The sequence below is a fragment of the Seriola aureovittata genome, chromosome 16 (assembly GCF_021018895.1).
Source record: "Seriola aureovittata isolate HTS-2021-v1 ecotype China chromosome 16, ASM2101889v1, whole genome shotgun sequence".
NCBI classification, from domain to species: Eukaryota; Metazoa; Chordata; class Actinopteri; order Carangiformes; family Carangidae; genus Seriola; species Seriola aureovittata.
Genome location: NC_079379.1, coordinates 13508639 through 13533165, shown reverse-complemented (window position 1 = coordinate 13533165; position 24527 = coordinate 13508639). Strand labels below are relative to the sequence as shown.

Below are 24527 nucleotides of genomic sequence, written 5' to 3'. Positions count from 1 at the left end.
TTCCAAATGAGTTAATTCTGGTTGCGAGGGTATGTTAAAGAAAAAAGGTGAGCAGGATATTCAGCAAAGGATAACACGGAGATAGCAGAGAGAAGTCAGAGCCAAGGTTGTTTGAGAAAATTGCCATATATGTTTTTTTTTTTTTATTATTATTATTATTCAGGCCTTGAATATGACACTCCCTCTTCTTTCATGTTCTCATATTCCTTCACAATAAAAAGGACGATTTAAATGACGAGTTAATTTGACCTAATGCGCACAGGCACTTTATTTGGGAGTGTGATAGCATCTGCATATAACCTAAATAGTTTTCCCTGTTAAGACACCAATAAACAATGCTGCTGTCTGTGGCACGCACACACACACGTGCACACCAAACTGCTAATTGTCCTACCACGGCTTTTACAGTTAATTTGACATCAAAGGTGCTACATAGTGTCGATGAACCTGTGTGGTGTTTGCAGTGTAGTGTGTGTGACTGTGTGAATCCCCTATGCACAAACAGCTGCTGTGGTAGAAGGTGATAGGGAGGGTGTTAAAGAGACAGATAGTTGTTGAAAGGTATGAGGGGGAGATGTGTAAGCTGATGAAATGCAGGATAACCTTAGCCTTGGGCAACTGCACAGATATTTGTAGTATGTATATGCGGTTTTGTCTGTGTGTATGTGCGGCCGGTACGTGATTAAAACCTGACTTAACAGAACCTATTATCTGTACTGCTCATGTGTGTATCTTTGTGTGTATGTATGTGGTGTCTGAAATAAAGAGCAGGGCAAAGTGTTAAACCACACTTCAGGTTTCCCTTTAGATGTTTACGTGAGATAATTCATTTCAGAGTAACCAAAACGTCAGCACTGAGCTGCACATACCGTATGACAGGTCTTGGGAATGCTTCATTCTGATATTTGGCAGTTACTGGGTGTGTTCATACGCTTGCTATTAGACAGTTAAATGTTGCAGACCTATCCGAAGACAGCTAAACAGTAGCAGAATGCTGTCCAGCCTCAGAGGTAATATGTAGCAGAGACCTGTATAAAAACCCTCTAATATTAGAACAAGACATATCGGCTGCTTTCTTGTTCAACAACACCCCTCCAGCTCTACTGCTGCTCGTAGGTGTGCATGTAATTATGTCTCCATCTGCTCCACTCCGCAGTGTCTTACCTCTGAGGCAGAGGAAGGTGAGAAAGTCCTCCGTCTTGGGCTTGCGCCTGGACAGGTCCTGGATGGAAGAGGACAGCGATGAAGAGGAGAGCAGCGAGAGGGATGAGGAGGGCACAGTGGCCAGGCCGGTGTTGAGGCTGCCTGGGTCGGCCACTTTCACGGGCGTAGTGCTGGGAGAGTTGGGCTGCGACTGGGCGAACTTCCTCTGAGCCTGGAGCCGAGGCCTGAGAGGGAGGAAACACACGAGGAGGGAGAGTGTGAACAACGTGATATGTGGCGTTTAATCACAGCTGAGCGTACCAGTGTTCAACAGATAGGTGAGGGCAACCATGACAAGAAGACTGCCGTGACTGCTTCAGATAACAGATGGAGTTCATCAGATTTTATACTCTATGTTCACATGAAAACAACTATGGACTTATTTGTACAATAAATCACAAATAATTTAAAATAATAAAATACTATTATACATTTTGAAATGCACACACAGAGAAGCTGCTATTATATTAGCCCAGTGTAATTACAGTAGACTTTGTGTACCTGGTGTGTTGTATGAGGCATGTGCTGCTGATATCATTAATCCCTAGACATCTTGTTGTCTGCAGCTGATTAAAATCACACTTTTACACACATACACACACACTCAATCTCTCTCATAGTTTTTTATTATTATTGCTGTGGCCCTATGACTATTGTCTCACTGTGGAGTGGATTGCTGCGACAATTACCCTGTAGTGAAGAATGGCTCGAGTGTGAGCCCATCATGATCACTTGGATGTGCAGGCACCCACACACTCACCGGCTGACATGGTCATTCAGCGAGTGTGTGTGGGTGTTTGAATGTAAATGTGTGTATTTACATGAGTAAATTACAGGTGCACAGAAACACACACATGTAGCAGTTGCTATTTTAGTCCTGTTGAGCTCTAGTGAAAGATAATTAAGCCATCTATAAGGCAGAACCAGAGCCGTCAGTGGCAGCTGATAATAACCAAACACACAGGAACCATCTGCCAAAACAACCTTGCAGTGCCAGAGAACAACTTAAGATTCCACATCTCCCTATCTCTTCATTCTTTTCCTCTTTTGCTCCCGTCTCTTTCTCTCTTTCCACCATTTTCCCCTTTCACTCTTTCCCCCTCAATGTTGTGCTTGCTTTCCTCTGCAGTCCGCAAAGCCTTTGAGATGTCTTTCATTTTTCTCTCTGCTTGCCTCTTTTCTCTCTTTATTTCACAGTGTGTGTCAGTGGAGGCGAGGGACAGAGGAGAATATTAAAGAAGCGGATGTCTGAGAGAAAGCGATGGACTTACTTGCCACACCGCCTCCCTACACAACACAAACACACACCTGTGTGTGGACATTCACTCTCACACACCCCTGATATGTAGACACATGCACGCAGATACACAAACCATTAAAGTCTTCGACTTGTCAGATGCCACATGAACCAGCAAGTGGCCTCAATCGATTAGTGCTACCGTGTGTGTGTTTGCGCATGTGTGTGTGCGTGAGTTACGCTATAAATGTTGAGGAGTAGTAATAGAAGCAATGTGATATCCTGGTATTATTTGTCAATTTGCCGCGGACAGGATTGAAGTAAGGGAAGATAGGATCATGTCTGGACATCACCCACAATGCATTTGGCGCAGCCACTGAAAGGTGCAGAGCCCCGATTACGCTTCAATCAGAGAGAACAGTGCGGTGTCAAAACGTGTCAATTTCCTGCCGTGACATGGGTGTAAGCTCGATACGTGAGAAATTGAGAGATGATTGCACACACATTGTCAAAGCGTTGCATTTGGGCGCAAGGTGTGAGAAAACTGAACACATCTCTGTTTGCACCCGCCCAGTTTGTTTACAGTCAAACACTCTGTAAACAAAATCATACGACTGTGATCAGCTTGGCAGTTTATAAGCTGGAATTCAGCAGTACACAAAAGTGGTCTGCATTTACACAAATCTAAATCGGCTTTGATACCAAACTTCAAAAACTTGCGCCATGCGCATCACTGAAAACATTTTCTCTCCACACACACAAATCACAGTTTTAGCCTCCAAACAATTGAGACAGTGAATAGTTTAATAATTCTACTGAGTATAAGGTATTATAAAGCTGCCTCATGCCAACATTCAGCTAAAACATACACACAGGAGGTACTGTTTTCCCCTGGTATTACGAACAAATAATGTTCTATTCAACTAGAAAAACAACACAATGGGGGCAGGTGCCACTTCATGCGAGACGTGTGTGTTTGAAAAATAAAAGGAAAAAAATAGAGCAAAAAGGCACATAAATTAAAGAGTTGAAGAGCAACCAAAGAATGAAAAAGGGATCAAATAAGCGATACAGTGAGCTGTAGTGTAGTGTGTACAGTTGCCAACCGGTTTAGATGAAGGATCAAATAGTAAAGGGTGGTAAGTTAAAGAGACAGGAAGGGACATATAAACGAGACTATAGACACGTCAAATGAAGGGGAGGAGGGGTGGGGTGGGGGTGTGGGGGTGGGGAGTGGGGGTGATCAAATGATCAAAAGCTGAGGAAATGTAGCGAATGAACCAGTGAAAATCAAAACCCATTCAATGCTAGTTACAGAAGAGAAGTGTGATAAACAGCTAGAGAGACAAGTGTAAAGGACAAGAGAAGTGTGAGAGGTAGAGCACTCTTTCTTTTTTTCACACATCCACATCATGTCTGCTAAGCTGGCCTTTAGTTGTTGTCTCACTGAAGAGACTGAACATGTACACGCAGATACGCACAAATACAAACACCGCTGCATACACACTCAAGCAATGGACACACAACACATATTCATACACTTGCCTACCCAGCTTCAAGTCAAGTCTATCTTCATGAAACTTTTACCTCCTCACTCTGCGCACAGGCCATAATAAGGAACACACTGCTTCGGCTACGGGAGCACGGGGGGGGGGGGGGGGGGGCAAGTAGCAAGTATGGTTTGCGTGACTATAAGACTGGGAAAGATATTGTGTGTGAGAGGAAGATAAGCAAGGGAGACGGGAAGGAAACAGAGAGAGAAGGAAAGACACATAGTGTATACACAGATAATGCAATCACAGCTTGGTAACCACAAGGTAACCACAAACATGTGACAACATCCAGTTTGGCATTTGGACACTGCATGCTGTATGTGTATGTATATATATATATATGTACATACTCATATATACACACGGGGAAATACTTAAGACGACACTTATGAAAATAGTATTTTTACAGTAATGCAGTTCTTTAAATGTATGGCAATGCGATTACGTAGACATCTGTATGCATGCATGGGTGTGCAGCTGTTGCTATGCTTATACAGGGTTTAAATGTGCAGCCACCCATCCCCGTCCCATCGTCCTATAAATTCAATCTTCTGTAATGTAGTATCACAGAGGAGGGAGGGATGCAGACTAAACTGAGCTATGAACACTTTTTAAACAGTGAGCAGAGGCGAGACAGGGCTCTTCATAGAAAATAAATAAATAAATATAAAAAAGTAAAAAAAATTGTGGTAATACAAACCCTGGATAGTTTTATTGCTTCAGCCTTAGATGAATAGAATCCTATTGAACTGCTTAAAGAAAGCGAGACAGAGGGGATAACTGACACACACACACACACACACACACACACAAAGAAAAACAGAGTATGACAACAGGAATAAAGCACAAGCAACTGTGCAAAAGAATGAGGACAGAGACAGATGAGCTAATAAAGCAATGTGCTTACTACATCCTGTCTAGACAGTCAAGAGCCTTAGGTTTTCCAGGGAGAATCCTCTGTTATCTGTTACCTATTAACTAACATGGGAGATATGCTGGGGGGCCTTTCCCAAACTCAAACAAACACTGAAAATACATTTCTAGTTACAGGTAATTCTCTAGTAATTTGACTAAATTCTGTTTACATTATGCATCTTCAGTTGTCATCTTCTTGCCCCCCTTTTAATGGTATGCTAGCAGCAGAGACGGGGCTAATAAAAAATGTAATAAAAACAGATCTGCTTCAGTGATGATGTAATAGTTTGGCGGGGGAATGCAGAAGCAGGGGAACAGATGAATAAAACGTTAGGAAAACGACAACTTCAGTGACAAGTAATTATTCTAAAGATGACACTTCTCTTCTTTGGAAACAGTACTCAGGTGGCAAAACAGAATTTGTGTTGTTATCCTTATTATCAGTGCGGGGAAATTAGAGCATGAAAACAATTATGGTTAACACTTATTTAACAGATTCAAACAATACTTCCCCAAAGTTTTGCCAATAGGGGCCTATTAATGGTGTGCCACATGACTTTATATGAGGAGAAAATCTAGCATGCACAGGCTCTGCGCACACACACACACACACACACACACACACACACACACACACACACACACACACACACCCACACACACCCACACTTCAGAGTCCCAAGGACCAGGTAAATATTGAGAAATCAGCATGGGAACCATTTGCAATGACATGACTGTTTTTGTAAGTGCTGCCACTGCACTACAGGCTAAGGATAACATGAGCCTCTGATTTAGCCCTCTGTCTGACCTGTGTGTGTGTGTGTGTGTGTGTGTGTGTGTGTGTGTGGTGTGTGTGTGTGTATGTGTGTGTGTGTGTGTGTGTGTGTGTGTGTGTATGTGTGTGTGTGTGTGTGTGTGTATGTGTGTGTGTGTGTGTGTGTGTGTGTGTGTGTGTGTGTGTGTGTGTGTGTGTGTGTGTGTGTATGAGCCAGAGGACACTATGTTCCCAAGCATGTTGAGCTATAGAATACTCATTGGTCCGGTGCCACGGTAGGAAAGTGAGGCTTATGTAAGTTAAAATTAGAGTGATTGCCCTGATTGAAGGAGAATGAGAGGAGAGCCAGACAGACACAGGGAGGGAAGAGAGGAAACTGAGATCCAACAGCGGTAGAAAAAGCAAAGAGATTACAACAGGATGTCCCCATTCATCCCTTTCTAATCCACCTTTCATCCATCCCTTCCTCCCTCCATCCCTTCCTGCTACCCCCCCAGCCATGTACCCTTCAAAGGGCTGCTCTAATGTCTAATATTACACATGCCACCGTAGCTGCCAGAGCATTGATTATCTCTGAGAGAGACAGAGTGAGAAAATGTGACAATCCTGTCAGCCCGCAATCCTGGGAAAGGAAGGCAAGGAGAAGAAAGGAGGAGGATAAAGGGCCATTTGTGATTTACCTCCAACATATAAAAATGAAGTAAGATGAAAAATGGGGTGGAGCTGGTGATGAAGAGGCAGAGGGGCCCGGACGAGAGAAAGATGAGCTACAGCCAATGAAAATGTATTGTGCTCACAGCACAGCTGTGGACAGATGCACGCACAGATGCACACACATGCACATGGATCCTGTCAATCAAAGACAGTGCGACTTCTAGCCCTGTCCTCAAGTCTCCATCTTATCAACACCTTTCCAGTGACGACTGTTTCCATGGGAACTGCTGCGATGGCAGGACTCCTCCATGTGGTCATCTTGATTTATCCCACAAGGGTGTTCGTAAGCATCCACCCTGTTGAAGTGTCACTGAGCAAGACACAGCCTTCACTCTCTACCAGCTCCAGTGATGTTGATTAGTAACTCTGACCCCTGTCAGTGGAGGAAAGCCAGTAAAAACTGAATTTCTCTTTAACACTCGGTCAATAACTCAATAACCCTCAGCGTAGGAGAAGAGCATTACAAACAGAAACCCCCAACCCCAGCTGGCTCCTTAAACCAGTTTACTGTCAGCCAAAGCACATCGGCAGGGTGCAGGAAACTAGATGACTAAGCACATTCGCGTGTACAGCTGACAACAGCTGATTTATTAAACAGCACATCAACTCATTTGTGCATAAAATACTTATAATAGATGCAAAGGAAAATACTTTAAATGCCAATTAGGCAGGGCTGATTGTTGAAAAAGCCGCCTCCCGTGCATGTTTGATTTATTGAATAAGCTGCTGGCTCAGCATATCAGCATCTTTCAATTCTTTACGTATATGAAATATTGATGAATGGAGTCCAATACATGCAAGTACAAGCAATATATAATTTAGTACAGCAGAAGAGACAGCAAGGAGACATAAACACTGTTGAGACTTGAACTCAGCAGCATGTGATAGATGTTTTAATTGCTCGAGCTTGTGAAAACATTTCGGGTTCGTATTTGGCATTTGGGTTAACGTGTGAAATCTAGCTTGACACAAGTAACCAACACCACATACCAAACCTGTTTCTGATTCCAAAGTTAGACCTGGAGCCTGATACTCGGGTTTTAATTCAATGTGAAGCCAATTCTTAAAGCCAGATTCTATTTTTACCTGGAACTTTCCCATCTTTCACTAAATAAAGCATCAGAGCGAATCCTTTAATGAATTACTGGGTAAAATGACACAATAAATGCGAGAGGGCTTTTAATGATGTGTGTCTGTGGCCCCAGGGTCACACACTGTACACTATGTCCCCTGTAGACGATGCCAGGGTCATTGACAGCGAAGCCTTGGCTGTTATGTGTGCTTTGGTTTCAGACCTCTGCTGTACCACTGAAACCTGATATTTGGATAAGGCTGGCGAGTGGAACATGAGCTTGTGGGCCCTGCGTTGATTTGTGCAAATGTGTCAGCCTCTGACTTTAATGGCTCTCTGCACTCTTAATACTGCGAAGCTCTTTGGATACAAGCAGTCAGCAGCTATGTCCAAAATGCACCGTTAATTGGAAAGCAACTCTGTATCTTAATTGAATCCGTTCCAAACATCCACATAATCCACTAGAGAGAGAGAATGAGAGAATGAATGACAGGCAGAGAGGCAAATAACAAGACAGAAAGATAGCAAAAAAAAAAAAAACAAGCTTTGGCAAGGAAGTATGATAGTGTACAAGGCCAGAACAAAGCCATTACAAGAGCCAAATAATTACTCTTTGCATTTAACTTACATAAACCCTTTGTGACCGACAGACAAATACAATACACAGACGAAAACAAAGCAGATTTGAGTGCGTATATTTGTATGATTTGAATGTGTTTCAGTAATCTGAACTGCTCCATGAATCTGGCAAATACATCAATACCAGTCTGAGTGATCCTCAAGCTATGTCAGACATTTCACATTTCTGGCTACTATTTTCCAGAAACATGGCACACGTGAATTAAGCGGAGCCTCGAGCGTTACCACGGTGTGTCCAAGGTTTGATAGATGTTGGCATGAGGCTGCACTCAAGTCAGACTTTGTGTTCCTTCCAGTGGTAAAGGTTATTGTGTGAGGAGAAGAGCACTGATCCAGAGTCTGTACCTTAGGGACTGTATTAATTGGCTCCAGATGGCCCACATGGTCTTTATAAAACACTACCTCACTGCAGCTGGCTCTGTGAGTTTGAGAGAGAGTGTGTGTGTGTGTGTGTGTGTGTGTGTGTGTGTGTGTGTGTGTGTGTGTGTGCGCACGCGCTTGTGAGTTTGAGTCCGTTTTGTCCAGATCAGAGCAACCTAAATGTACATGTTTATGGAGATAAGAGTGAATGTTTATATGCAAGGATTATTCTTCAACAAAATTTGTATGTGTTTATTCAATGTCTCTACCTTTTCATCTGTCTTTATTTTTTTCTACGTGTGTGTGCGCGCGTGTGTCTGGCAGTCTGTTCAGATCAAATCCATCAGCACATAAATGAGTGAGTAGAAATTGTATGTTTGCACAATTTCTTAAGCCCCTAAGATCTTTCAATCTTCAAAATGTAATGCTGAAAGCAATGATCACACTATAATTGATGCCATGTGGGCTAAAGCATGTGTATGAAAGAGACAAAGCTCCAAGGTTACTATGTTTTTGCAGGAAATAAAAACTGTTCTTGTACTGCATATACCAGGAACCCTGACTCTAACCTTTTAGTTTGACACGTACCAAATTAAAAAAGAGCTCCAAGCCTGTGTATGAAATGAAGAAAATGAATCAGCTGGCCTTTACAGATGTTACTTCTTACGCTGTATGGAGCAACTATCAGGGTTGAAAGTGCAGAATGATGCATTCAACTTGAGCTTGCAAAATCTCTTTTGTACAGAGCTTATTTCCCAACAAAAACCCTCGCATTGCTGGTGTGTAAACACTCGTAAGCGAACGCTCACTTTACTCAATGTGTTTATTGCTTTTCTGTCTCCATGCATTTAGGAGAAGGGTGACACAGCCGTGAACTGACCCACTGACCCTGTGACCTTCACCTTATGCAAACAGCCCCCGTATAGACCTCAGTCGCATACACACTCAGCATGTGCACACCAAACACAAATAAACACAATCATTACTCATGAGTCGAGGCCGCTATGAGGACAAATATGCACATGGAAGCCCACTTATTACTCGCCACATTGGACCAAATAGTACACACAGTAGTTCACTATGACAAGCCTTAATAAACACGATAGTAATGTATATACCCAAGTATTTCTGTATATTTGGTCAGCATATGTTTTTTAGTGCTGAGCTGCTTTCCTTTGACATCAAGATAAATGTGATTCAGTGTTATTCAGAGGTGTGATAGTGTGTGTGTGTCTCTGTCCAAACTCAGCTGTGACAGCTATATGATTCAAGCAGTCGCCATAAGGCTGATATTCACTTGAGATAAAAGATACAGCAGGGCCGGAGCGCATATTTAAATATAACCTTGGCTTTTCACTCTGCCGTTTTTTTTTTTTTTTTTTGAATGAAGCCATGAGAGGGGGAGATGGCCTGATAGGCAGATGTGGAGAGAGAAGACATCTTGACAATAGATCAAGCTTAGTTGTATCTCTGTGAATATATAAATGCTATATTAGGTGAGATGGAAGTCAACCATTGTCCCCTTTGTCGCTTTAAAAATGCTAATGTGCAAAAGGTGGTACTGCACTTGAGCTAAATGCCACCAAAATAACTTCAAAACAGCAAATGTAACAAAAGGTTTTGAATTTGTGAGGAATTACACGGCAGTAAAAAAAACAAAAAAAACAACTGAACAGTACTCCTTGATCTTCTTCCATCTCCCTCATGGCCAAAAAGAAAAGAGAAAATACTGCACTTAAATTTAGGATTTCTTTTTTTTTATGCAGTGAAGGTCCACCGCTCGGAGCTATTTGACAAAAACCCCCACCCCTTCAGCACGCATGTGGAGCTCAAACCCAATGACCTCTGACCTTGCAGTCCACCTTAAATCACCCATGGGAGTGGCTGACCACAGCAAGGTTGGGTCAATAAACATCAGAGTTGGAGCTATTTGTTCTTAGCAATCAGCCTAATTAAGCCTGTGTCCCATATGCAGACCTTCAGATACCTTGAGTGGACTCACATGAGGCCTGGAGGCTGCAGACACAGCGGTCTGTGACTCAAACAAAGGATCAGGCACAGATAGAGTGCAGTGGTTTGGATAAAATAAAACGGGTAGACTGAATAGTAAGCATTCATTTTCAAAGTTGTTCTACTATTTGGATTTCAGATTTTTCTGTTAATTTGATGACTTCCTGTTGAAAGGATCTTTGTATCCTGTGGAGCAGCTATCAGAACAGGGACAGAGACTGAGCTGCACATGTGACCTAGGCTCTTCACAAACATAAGGGGGGGGTTTCCTGACTGATCAATCTCTCATCTGCATGTTTCCAATTTGCTGAAGATTCCCAGGTTGAGATGACAAAACTGACCTTTCTAATGGGTCACTGCACTCTGCAGTGGAGCAGCTCTTGCTACACTTTTGAACCCACCCACCCCCACTTCACAACCATCAACTGAGCTGTCTTTGTCATGGATGACAAATGGAAAAAATATGGACTGAAACTGTGTTGAATGAATATGATTTATGTAGGGGAAACACACAAACATTGCTGATGTTATCATGCTGACCTTTATTTAACTAAAAGTCAAAGAGGATCCACTGTTATTAATTACTTCTTTTATCATTATTAATGACTGATAAAAATCATGCGGGGGGTGACACCAACTTCTTTAGGCTTCCAAAGGAGGACATCCCAGAAAAAGTTTGAGAACCACTGGGCTATAAAATAAAGTTCAACTTGACCTTGGCTTGCAGATATTCTTACAGCTAAAAAATAAAAGATACACACTATAAAACATCTTTTATGACTTTGGGATGGCAGCCCCAAATGCACCAGATACAAAAATAACAGCGTACAGTAAATCCCTTGAAGCACTTAGAATTTCTTTTTGTATTATGCATAAAAAGCACCATGATAAAAACCTGTTGTAACACAGCTAATCTGTGCTACAATCACAGTGCTAAACTCTTGTATTTGACAATGATTATGGGAGTCAGTTTGTGCGCTGAGTGACATTATGCACTGTGATGGATGGTTAATACTCCTTCACCCTTCCATTTCAGCTGAGCAGAAGGCTTTCATAAAGCCGCAGCGAGGCAGCGACAATGAGAGGAGAGTTTAGAGGAGATTTTGGAGACTGACATGTAGGGCTGAGTCACTGAGAGGGAGAGGGATAGAGAGAGGGAGACAGAAAAAAAGAGAGAGAGCATTTACACTGTACTGGAATAACAGACTCTGTATTTAGTGGTGTCCCAAACAGAGCCTCCATTTGACTGCACAACCAAAGATGCTGGTGTGTTTGACTGGCTGAAAACTCACTGGATTATCTGTGCAGCTTTCTAATAAACTCAATCCATGGATGTCTTTGAGCTTGTTTATGTGAGCACTCCACTTTCTATTCATTTAACCATTTGGCATTAGTACAGCTAGGTGTTGCACTGTATATAGGTTCCCCACCATACCATCTAAAGCAAATCAATAGACACATTATGGCCCTCTATTAACACACACTTGCAGTGTGTGCGTGCAGGCCTGCGCACACATGCATATAATCCCTCATAAATGGAAATGGTGATTATGCATTACTGACAAGAGTCATTGGTTACGCTAGACAAGACAAGTGTGTGTGTGTGTGTGTGTGTGTGTGTGTGTGTGTGGGTCTGTGTCTGTGAGTGTGTACACACTTGGCATTCATTAAGTCGAAACAAAACAAGCGGCAGCAGCTGAGTGTTTGAGTGTGTGTCTTGGCTGAGACAACAGAGAGAACAGATTCAAAGAGAGCCAAAAGTGGGGTTCAGTAAAGAGAGTGAGAAAAAAAGAGAGAAAGAAAAGAGGGACAGAGAGAGAGAGAGAGAGAGAGAGAGAGAGAGAACGTAGAAATTAAGTTAAGAAGTCTGTCTGAGAGGGGCACTCAACTTGTGATCCGCACAACACTCTACCCACACTTTTGCAGTGCTTCATAAGTTCGTATTCACTTTTTTAAACTCACACACACAGATCAACTAGCTTGGTTGCCAAGGCAACGCCATGAAAACCTCTTGTAAGCATTAATTAGATTAACTGAAATGAGGTGCATCCTGATCCTGAGTATTCAATACTTTTTTGTTTTTTTACATTCAGAGGCTACAAAGTCTTTAGCATAATAATGTTTGACACAATTTGAAAACCGTGTATACAATTAAGCCACAAAGATTCCCTGATCATTTAAAAAGAAAACCACACTGACATCATGTTTAGATTCTACCCGTGAGAGGGGTAATACAAAACTGAACTCCCAACAAATGATTGAGTTTTTTCATTAATGACTTTAAAAGATTTACGAGATGCTGACTCAGTGAAGAAGCTTCTGTAACAGTCGAATGTTTTATGACTGAACTCAAGACAAAATTATTGTATTCAACTGCAAAACAACTGTGGATGACTGCAAAACTCTTAAATCATATATGCAAGAGATGACCTGCTGTACTGGATAGTGCTTGACACTTCAGTGAGTGGTAAATACACACATAGTCTTTATATCAACCTACATCAAATGTGGGAGATGAACAGAGGTGCGGGAATATAACTAGGTCAGTAAACCATGGCAGGGAAGATGAGATTGTGGAAATTAAGTGTGTGTGTGTATTTATGTGTATGTGTATTTATTTGTGTGTGTGTGTGTATTTATGTGTATGTGTATTTATGTGTGTGTGTGTGTGTGTGTGTGTGTGTGTTGTGTGTGTGTGTGTGTGTGTGTTGTGTGTGTGTGTGTAGGGCCAACTCTTGGCAGGGGAACCCCATTTGGAGAATATGGTCATGCTGGTAGGAAAGGGCTACAATGAGCTGGCATGTTTGAGGGGATGTGCTGCCAGTTTCTCCACCAATCTCAGGAGCATGGGAAGGCAAACACAGAGTTGATCTCAAAGACTTCTAAAGGGGGTCGCTTCCTGCCAAAAATCACTTGCACCTGTCCTTCTGTCTTTGCCTCCCTTCCTCTCTCTCACTCTCTCCCTCTCCGCTGCTCCTCCCAGTCTTCCCCCTCTCTGTCTGCGCTCGATCCCTTCATCCTCTCTCCACAGTGTGAAACTTTTTCTGCGCTCGAAATTGGAACCAGCTTACGCCGCTGCTCCTCCCTTCTGTTTTGGCCAGTGCCAGGTGTAAGAGCTCCTGGCATCATCTCAGTTAGTCCTGTTCAGGAAAAGTGCGGGGCACCCATGCCAGGGGCACTGGAGTCATCCCTCACACATAAAGCGCACACACAAAATAAGCGTTTTAAGAGGGCATGAGGAACTGCCAAGCTCTGGCTAGGCTTGTGTTTCATTAGCATCAGATAGAGAGCCTTTCTTCACTCAGTCCTGCTGTGTGTTTGTGTATATACAGTATATGTGTGTGTGTCTGTGTGTAATGGACTAATGAAAACCATGGAGCAGGCTGGCCTCTAACTGAACTCCATTCAACACGCAGCGCTACAGCCCATCAGAGGAAGAGAGAATAAAAGTGTGAGATTGTCCTTGTTATACTTTATTCCTTCAGTGCTTTTCTTTTTCCTCGGTTGGTATAGAGTAGACTAATGTTTATGCTTCACTATAATATAAGCCACAGGGGTCATTTGGTCTTAATTCAACACTTTCTGTTGTTGTCAGTTAGGCAGTTCCCACTACAATTATCTACTCTCTGCACATGTATCCGCATTTATCCAGTCTGTCTTCAAGATCAACTCATACTAGTATTTTTTTTCCAGTACTTGCAGAAAAAAAAGCACATTTTCTTTATCTCTCTCCGATACACTTTCATCATTATTTCATAGTCAAGGCTATACGATTTCTACAAATTCAAAGGTCTACTTTTGAGTTTCAGGAACGCGCTCCTGATATCGGTTGTTCCAGTGGCCTTCTGTTTCAAAGCCAGGTAGATGAAAGCTTGTAATGACTGAGCTCAGATTTGGAGGTTACAGTATCGAATGACAGCTAGGAGGACTTAGGCAGGTGCTTGACACGCAGTGAATGGAGCCTGTATGGGCCGCTCATTACAGAAGGACATCTGCTGCTGTCCGAGCTCCCAGACTCCGCCCCCTAGCTTTACACTGATGCTTTGATGCCCTGTCAATGTGTGTGTGAGAACAAAACAACGCACACAAGCACACAGGCATGCACCCACGCTCACGAACACACACACACACGCGCACACACGCGCACACACACACACACACACACACCTGCCACCTACAGTAGCCGGCTGCTTGAGAATAAAAAGGACAGGTTTATGACTGCTGGTGATAGTGCACTGTGTGTGTGTGTGTGTGTGTGTGTGTGTGTGTGTGTGTGTGTGGTGTTGAGGCAGAGGAAAAACATAAGCTTTGAGACAAACTAGCCATTTTAATCTGCTCACTCTATACAGCATAAGTATTTGTAAATCATATTTTCCAGCTTGTGATTTCAAAACCTGCTTCATGCTGAATGCATTAGAAGCGTCACATTTTCCAAAGATCCTTTATTCCATTTTCCAAGAACATTTGTCTCAGTGAAAGCACTGTTCTGTACCAATTTCAGTGAAAATTGCTATTTTTCACAGAAGAAATCTGTTTCAATAATTTACTGGTGATATAAATGACTTCATAAAAAAATTACGCCGGGTGGAAATTAGCAGCTTATTGTACTCTGCAACAACTTCAATTTTTAAATAATTCATTTAGAAATGCATGGCAACACTCCTTTAAGTGGCTCATTATAAATGACTGAAACAGCATTTGTGTTATAAGATGAGGGGCTGTGCTCATTAAAGGACCTCAACGCTCTTTAAAGTGTTGTACTATTTACACTTCTTTGTTGACTGTCATATTTTATTACAGAAGTAATGGCCAACTTGCTCTTCTCCAAACATTTTACTACACGCACTTATGAGTGAGGAGGGAAAGAGAGAGAAAGAGAGAGAGGTTACTGGGGATTTTGGTGGAGAGGATACATGGGAGATAAAGAGACTGAATTGCAGAAGGAAAGTGCAAATAAGAGAAAAAGGAAGATAATGCACGTGTGTGTTGAGAACCTTGTACCATGTGGCAGCTTGTTAACCATCAGACTTCAAGACATTCATCACAACTAAGCTGCACCTACAGTTTGTAACGTGTGCAGAGTTTCTCATCACATATCGCAACCTGACACATTCCCATTTTCCCAGTATCAGCAGCAGGAGTCGCAGCCTTTGGCATGAACTCACATATACACAGACACCACCAGGCTCACGATACTACACCAAAGCTAAGAATCAGAGCTCTAGAAAGCAAACAGGATTAGGAACCTCTCTCTTTCTCACACACATACACACACACAGCCTCACCTCTTCTTTGCAGGACTGTCCTCACAGTACTCGCTGCTCCCATCCAGACCCTGAGAGCGCAAGGACCCATCTTCTTTGTGGCTGCCCTTTGATCCCGAGCCATTCAGCTGCCCATTGGCTAGGGAGCCTGAAAACACAAAGCACCAAAAGGGTTAGAGTCTGGCCAACATATATTTTACGGATCACTTGTTGTGAAAGCTTCCACCTCCAGATATCTGGCACGATCCTTTGTCAGTAAGCCATTCCTGGGGCTTAATATTGTTTAGAATATAGCTCAAGTCTTTGGGGAGTAAACAATGTTTTCATCTGACAGTGTTAATAAAGCCTTCTGTTTTTGTCTTTGATTTGATGCAGTGGAGAGGGCTGAAGGCAGAGTAGATGCATTTCTTTTGATAAGATTATAGTGGCTCTGCTCTATCTGACAGAGTAGAGTGCAGGGAATGTGGAAGAAGATAGAAAGACAGAGTGAAGGGGAAGAATACAGAAAGAATACAAATTATTCAAGCATCTAGACTGGTGTGGAGTGTCTTCGCTGAAAACATTCGATGCTAAAATACTGACAGTGTCTAACTAGTCAATGTGACTGAATGACAAACTATTGCAGCATCATGGTGGCTAATTTCGGAGCGACAGGAAAGTTACTTATTAATTCCTCTGTCCCCATTTCCCCTTGTTAAATGCAACTGCTGCTGACGTGCATGATGTGCGCCCTTTGACAAAGAATTTTAAGAAAAACAAGCCCGCGGCGAGCGAGCGAGCGAAGTGAACAGATATTGCCGGACTTGACATTCTTAGTGAGCCCAATTGACAGAGCCCTAATTAAATATTTAGCAAGCAACTCAGACAAACAAAATAAGCCCCCAGACAGATTCTTAAATCAAAAGCAACAACAGGCACCGAGAATTCAAATTAGGTCAAACAGAGGAGTGGAAGTCAATGGTAATTAAGGGAGACAACCAAATTAAATAGATATCACAAGGCTTGATTTCCTCATGGGCAGTTCTTGCAGTTCTTGGAACGTGTCATAAAGGCCTGCAGGATTCAACAATAGAGCGTGAATGAGCGAAAATATCGTAGAAATAACTGGGGAAGTTCAAAGCTTTTAAGAGTTATTAAAAGAAAAAGAAAGAAGAAGAAAAATGGAGGAGCTGCCAAGGAGACTGTGACCAACTGGAGACAGGGGTCACATGTTTGAAACTGTGCTGGTGAAATATCACTTTGCAAAACTGAAGATTTATATTGATTCTAATCAAGATTTGACATTGACAGAAGTTCATCACATTTTACCCGTTTTGACCAGTTTTGACAAGTATTCGTGCCTGACTGGACTTTAGTACGGCAGCCTGTTAAATTATTCACGTTCACTTCGCAAAAACAAATAACTCACTCAACATTCATGTCAATGGTTTGTTTAACCAGGAGCGCCGCTGTCATAAATCTTTTCATTCACCAACACCTTCCCACTACTTATTCCACTCTTTCACTGGATGAGGTCCTCGTTGCCTTCCGCAGCACACCCTGTGAAATTCCATTTGGCTGATGCTTTACAGGGAGGTGTCACTCAAAGTGTACCACATATTCCTAATAGTGGGTGTCAAAAGAACAATAAATTAAGATAATAACGACAGTGGAGCACGGGTTAGGATAACTGGCAACTTGATTGATATCCTGTTAGCGAGGACGCTACTGTTAAACAAGCCCAGGCACTGTGTCATCAGAGAGAGATGAGACTGGGAGGGGAGTTGTAAGATCAAATGACAGTGTAGGAGACAGGAGGACGATGAGCAATTGTGGAGCAGGTAAAAGAAGTTTTCAAACATATGATTTAACTGAGATTTATAAATGTGCTTTGGGCTGAGTGAGCACACACACGCACACACACGCACACACACGCACACACACGCACGCACACGCACGCACACGCACGCACACACACACACACACACACACACACAGTCATACATTCTCATTATTGCATAGACACTCAGGCTGTTGGTTTTTCTCACACGCAGGGCAGGTCAGTACCTGAAAGCGGAGGTATAGTCATCAGATACAAATCGTTGCGGTCAGAAAGTTAACAAGTGGCGGCGTGATGAGTAAGGCCATTGCACTTTTGGCAATGCTTTATGTTGCCATTGCAGAGCCTCTAAGTCTATGGACCATGGATGAATCACTGCCTTACAATGTCTCCGCTGGCAAGAAAAGGATAACATCAATCAAGAGTTTCACTTTATGTCCCCTTTTAAGAAAGAGTACTATTTCATAAAAATACAAAAGAAATTCATATGGCAATGGAAAATTAATCTGCATTTCTAAAAGATTCCCTTCATTTTATTAAAGATAAATTCCAAAGATTAAGACATTTTCCAGCACTTAATTAATGTGTGACCATGAAAAATATGTTTAAAAGAGAAATTAGGGGGAAACTGATTAAAAAGGATAATTAGGTAAAATACTGCAAACTGCAGACTGTGAAAAGATTCCAGTTACAACTTCTGGACAATTTCATTTTGTCATTGAAATTTGCACCAGAGCAAAAAAAAAAAAAAAAAAAAAAAAAGGCGAAGTAGCTCATTAACTTTAATTGTGCTCACAAAATGACTGACGCATGATGTCCCCACAGAACGCAAACAAACAGGCGGAGGCCCATTTCATCACCCCCCCACCCCCCACCCCCCACCCCCCCTTCAACTCCCTCCCTCCCGCCATTTACTCCCCAATATTCCTCCAAAGAGTTGTCTGACATATGCTGGTTGCACATGAGTGCTCATGTGAGGGGCAGATCAGGGAATCTTGGGAAGGCAGAGGCCTGGGGAAGGGGCGAGTGTGGCAGTCAGGCAGGGAGCCAAGCGCCGGTGCCTAAACTTAAGGTCCTGGTGCTGGCGGAGGCCTACGACAACGGGCTGGGATGGGGTTGTGACAGAGGTTACAACTTGAGGCGGGGGTGGTGATGAGGCAGCAGAGGGGCCATTCTAGTGTGCCATCCCAATAGTTTCTCCTGGGGAAGGGGGGGGGCTTCTAATCAGATTTATGCGTGCTTAACTAAGCCAATCGCCTCGCTATGTTCACCTCAAACTCTCGAGAGATCAGAGGTATATAGCGTTACATGGCATATCACAGGGCTGAGAGGAGCCTATTAGTGTGAGCCATAGTAATAAGTGGAACTACAGTAGAGCAGCCATGCCATAGGAAAGACGATCATTGGGGAAGAGTGCCCTTATAGATTCTTGACAACACTAAGGCCTATATCAGCTTAATGTGAAAATGAGTGCACCGACATACCTAATGGCATGATATAAGGGCTGCGAATATATCTACGCTAAAATGCTTATTTGTTTTGAGGTTAGCAGATATGTGGTAATAATCTGCCTTTTAACTTCCCTCTCATTGATGAACAAGACTTTAATCTCCCTTTCCGTCTTGTAAACAAGAGCATTAAAAATCTATTTCATGCCCTTTGTTCAAACAATCCCGGATGCCTGTATACAATTAAAATTGGGGGATAATATAAAAAGAAACAATGGGAATGTTTATTTTAGGGAAATTCCCGATAGTATCTATTCCCAGACGTTTTTCAGGGTAGCAGCAGATACTAAAATTGACTGCCTGGCAAGAGGATTTGAAATAGCCGCAAATATATTGCTCCTTCCTTCCGTCCAAAACTGGACCTCACAACACTGCATGACACTTACCACAAGCCAGAACAAAAGCATACAGCACTGTGCAGTTAGAAAACACGGCATCTGCTTTTTTGCAGTTCAAGGCCATAAATCTAAAGCATCAAAAGGCAAAAATGGGATTTTGTAACGGGCTGAGCCGATGTGGAAAAAAAGCATGCGGGGACAGAATAGATGCAATCTCTTTTACGCACTTGATTCAATACCTAAACTCTTCCTCTTTTGCCTGTGATTCATATATTCATGTTCCTTTCATCCCACCTTCTATCCTATTCCCTGCAGGTACTCCTTCATCTGTCCCCCTGTGCCAGGTGATGTGATCACCAGAGAGAGAATAGAGGGCCCACACAGTGTTTGAGCTGCCTCGGCTGTCACTCTGGCCGTGGAAGGAGCAAGCGGCATGGGAAATACAGACAGACAGCACAGTGACAGCCGAGCGAGCGCAGAAGCAAAGGGGACGACATGCATAAAAACCAGTAGGAACGGCAGGTCTTGAGACTGGTAGACAGACGGGAAGAGAAAGAGAGGGGACAGTCAGAGAAATGGGCAAACCCTCTCTTTAGCCCCTCCAGGTTTTTGGCCAGCAGCCAGCTCCTCCATCAATAGCACTCAGGGAAATGGAGAGGGAGGAAAGGAAGGGATGGGAGGGGAGAGGAGAGGAGGAGAGGTACAGACGAGTGTATCGGAGCGAGATGGCGAAGTAAGGAGGCACAGGAAGAAGATGCAGCTTCAATGATTCGGAGAACTGGAGAGGAAGGGTGGGAAAACAGGATAGAGTGAAGGAAAGGGAGGGTGGTGATGGAAAGAGAGGCAGGGAGGGCTTGGGTGACGGATACTGTAGATAGTTAAGACAGACAAGGCAGAGGACAGGAAGGACAAAGCGGAAAAGAGGGAGATGACGAGAAAGAGGGAGACAGAGACGGATGGAGGGAACGGGAGTGAGAAAAGAGCTTCTGTGAGGAGGGGGGGGGTGGAGATATATAATCGAGGACATTGAGCAGCGGGAGTGAGAGAGGAGACAGGAGCTTGCGGAGAAGGCAGTAACCAGAGTCCTATTGATGTGTAATGAAACCCTGCATCGGGGGGTGGGGGGTGGGGGGGCAACCGGAAGGACAGATGGATGGAGGGAGAGAGAGGTGAGAAAAGGAGAGGAAGAGGAAGATCATGGCTGTGATGGAGAGGGAGAGGGGTGACTGGGTGAATGAGCGGAAGCCGGGACACAGAAGGGCATAATGTCATTTGTTAAATAATGCAGGGAACGAGCAAGAGAGAGGCAGGAAGTGTGATGGACACAGAGATGGACGGCTGCCAACAGCGAGGGGTAAAGTGGCTGGGGAGATGGCATGATTGCTGGTTATGGGCAGGGAGAAGGCTGGGTGGGTGGGAAGATAGACTGACACACACACACACGCACACACACACAGACACACAATCGGACACACATACAGCTGACTGACAGACTGCCACACCCCCCTCTAAAACAGATAGCCAGTGCTGTCACGCAGTGACGGAGAGAGGAGGAGGATGGGGATGGATGGAGGTATGTGGGGAGGGAAAGATGGAGAGACAGATGCCTGGGGAGGGAGACAAACGCTGCTTTTCCGAGGATTACAGCCAGGTACTGCTCCAGCCTCCTTCAGTCACATGATACCTTTTTCCCCAAAATGGTGGACGCTTATCTTGAAATATATTGAAACAGAATGCCTTGCTTAATGATTAGCGGATTAATGAAACATTCGATTGACAGAAAATTAAGTGGCAACTCTTTTGTTAATTTTTTCAAAATCACAAATGGAAAAAATTCCCTGAGCAACCTTCTCAAATGTGCTTTTCTCAGTCGAGCATGATTGTAAATATCATTGGGTTTTAGCCTTAGAGTCAAATATATTTTTATAGTAAAAAATGTTATTAGTAAATACTAGGAAAGTCATCATTTTCCCAAGGCGATGCCAAACATTTGGCATTTTTGCTTTAACAATTATGCAATTATTAAAATTTTCCTTGATTAATTTTCTGCCAGTGAGTAATTCATGAACTGACTAATTATTTACATATGGCAGTAATCCCTAATCCATCATCTACTCTAACTCCGTCTCTGACATATTTAATGATTATGTACATGTATGATCCGACTCTCCAAAATGGCTGATAGTTTCACAATAACGCGTGTCAGACTGAAAACTCGGGCACATGTCTGGCCCCAACATAAGCCCAGACTCTATAACCCACAGTCCTCTAAAACAGCAGGGGCTGCCCATTCAGGATGTAGTGCACGCTGAGTGTGATCCTCCAAAATGGCTGACAGTTTCACCACATCGTCTGTGCGAGACGGGAAACTGTGCCGCTCGTACAGCCTCCAAAGCCTTGCTAACCCACGGTGCTCTAAAACAGCAGGGCCCGTCTATTCAACCCGGCTCCCTTTTGTGTCAGCGCAGGCTGCTGTCGTTACCCCCGGTGCGACGGGCCGCTGACGCTTTCTAATGAGTCATTTTTATTCAGGCGATAAGGTCAGCTACCCGCGGTGGCTTAAAAGGCCCTGAGGAGCTGTGGAGTGGCAGCCACGAGATGCCAGACAGACACACAGAGATACACTAGCTACACAGAGGGGAGGGGGCACTCAGCACAGAGAGAAGAAATGAAGGTGTGAAAAAAATATATAATAAAGAAAAAAATGGGGGGAGAAAAAAAAGGTATAAAAGATAAGCTACATTTCAAAAGAGATTTCCCTCCTGTCTGTCTGCCTGTCTCCCTTTCCGCCTAGCTGGATGACTGGCTGGCTTCCTTGGCTGGGCGTGAACTTTCAGAGGCTCTTTTTTTTTTTCTCCTCCTGTTTCCTTTCTTTCGGTGTCTGGGTTGTGTTAATGTCAGCTGAGAATAGCTTCTGAGGCACGTGTGAAGTTCAAATCTCCGCTGTTGGCTGGCTGAGGGCTTTTTATGGGTGGAAGCACTAGTGTCAAACAAAGACATGGTGGCAGCTTGGTTCAAAACAATATGTTCATCCCCCCCTGTGCTCTCACAATTCTTCCGTTGTTTCGGGTTTACACGGCACAACCGCAAAGATCCCTGAACTGTTGCTGTAGCCGGCTTCCACCTGGATTTGGAATTCTGTCTAACTAAGCAACTTCAAGTATTAATTCATGTCGGGGGTTTTCAGTTAGACGGTGTTTTAATGAGTCTGTACTCCACAGTGAGTGTAAATGTCCAAGCTAGGAAAGATTAACAACACTTCTACACATGTTTTTCTTGTGTGTGGCTCTGTGGAAGACCTCATCAGAGTCCCTCTGTTTGAAGCATAAACAACATTTGAAAACAAGTGGGAAATACTTCAAGCTAAGGCTTCCTTTGAGGATGTGACACTGAACCAAGACTGCAGCTCGCTGACCACTGACCCACAACAAAAGGCAAACAAGAGGCCTTGATCATTTGTTCTTATTGGATTGCCTCCATTTTAAGTAAGACCAGGTCGGCGCAGTCAAAGAAAACTTGCTTAGTTTTCACTCACAAACAGACTAATAAAACTGTCGCTTGCAATTAAAGGAGTGAGGAGTTAGACTGAGACGCTAAACTCTGCAAAGCCAGACAAAACTGGCAACTCTGACATTTACTCCAAAAAATGCTAGTGTAGCAAATTCTTTGCTTGTTTTTTTTTTTTTTGGAAATGAAGTCTGTGTTTTCAACATGTCAGATTATTGCATTTGAAGTTGGCCTTTAATCATTGCAGGGCAGTTTACAGTTCACTCTACGAGATTCATTTCATTTCATTCTACCTCTTTACAAAGTCCTTATTTCGGCTGCATACAGATTTCCAAGGGTAAAATGGACGGCAACATAAGACAAAACATCTGTCCCCATAAAACAAACACAGGTGGAGACATGATGTCATAGTGTTACAGGTCCCTCACAGAGAGGATGTAGACATGAACTCACCATTGGAGGTTGTGGTTCCATCACCATCCAGCTGCCGTTTCTGTGCGCTCCTAAACTCCTTTAGGGAGAGGTAAAGCACCTTCCGCATCACCCGCTCCTCCGACCACGGGATCCCATCACTGTCATCCTGTGGAAACATCCAATAGAGAGAGAACAGATTAACACCAACTGTTATCACAGAGAGAAACAGTGGGAGTTTTTTTCTTTCTCCCATTTTTTAAAATAATTATTCTGCTGCGTTTCTTCCAATAAACAATTTCTAAATTTGCACATTATTCTATGAAAACCCAGCAGACAAGACAATCAACAGCCCATTAATATAGACAGGAGCTTTACAAGTTGGACAGTTGTTTATACTGAGTGTTCTCCTTTGTTTCTGTTGTCAGACAGCAGCATGGCTATAAAAGTGAGGGTCGAGGTCATGGACAGGAAACGCGGAAAGACAAAACAAAACCTTACAAGCTAAAACTAGAAAAATAGCTGCAGCTAGCTAGTATTTATTTTAGTATTCTGAGGAGTGTGGAATTTAATGGGTGATTTTTATATTATGTATTTGTCTGTCATAATAACAATAAAATATGGGAAACACAAAATGTTGTGTTCAGTGTGGAAATGCATGAAAAGTTACGACCGCTTTAGTGAAGAGAAACAGACAACCAAAGTTTCAGTATAATGGGGAATCTCCATACATATTGTTCCGGTTGCATCCCTCCCCTTCATTCCTCGCTATATCGTGACATTAGCATGACACAACATTAGCATAACATAGCATTAGCTTGCAGCTAGACATAGGGCATCACATTAGCATAACAATGCTCGAAGGACGGCATCTCGGGCACAATGCAATGATAGGAGAGTGTTATGGTGATGAATAGGTAGGAAGCAAATGAAAAAAGCATCATGGGACTGCGAGTTCATGTGTTGCTAATCTCTCCCAGCGAGACTGAGACAGAAGACGTTATTGTGGAAGAGGTCACCAGAAGTCACACACACACATACGCACAACACATCCTTTTCCAAGACACAGCCCCCCCCCCCCAAGTCAGTTTCAATCTGAGCAGCAAACACATGATGGCTAAAATGTTCAGCACATCAAAGCCGCAATTTATTCAAAACACTATACTGCTCATTCTGAGAGTTTTAACAGCTTAATAGAAAAA

The 24527-nt window shown here is 43.1% G+C and overlaps 1 protein-coding gene across 1 annotated transcript in view; it reads right to left on the bottom strand.

Moving 5' to 3' along the window:
* jarid2b (jumonji, AT rich interactive domain 2b) overlaps window positions 1–24527 on the bottom strand; it is a 105455-nt gene that overhangs the window by 31248 nt on the left and 49680 nt on the right. Inside the window, exons 2-4 of the mRNA XM_056399195.1 lie at window positions 23368–23494; window positions 15764–15890; window positions 1165–1388 (exon numbers count right to left, since the gene is read on the bottom strand). Coding sequence (XP_056255170.1) covers window positions 1165–1388; window positions 15764–15890; window positions 23368–23494 — 478 coding nt within the window. The remainder of the gene's footprint in view (window positions 1–1164; window positions 1389–15763; window positions 15891–23367; window positions 23495–24527) is intronic.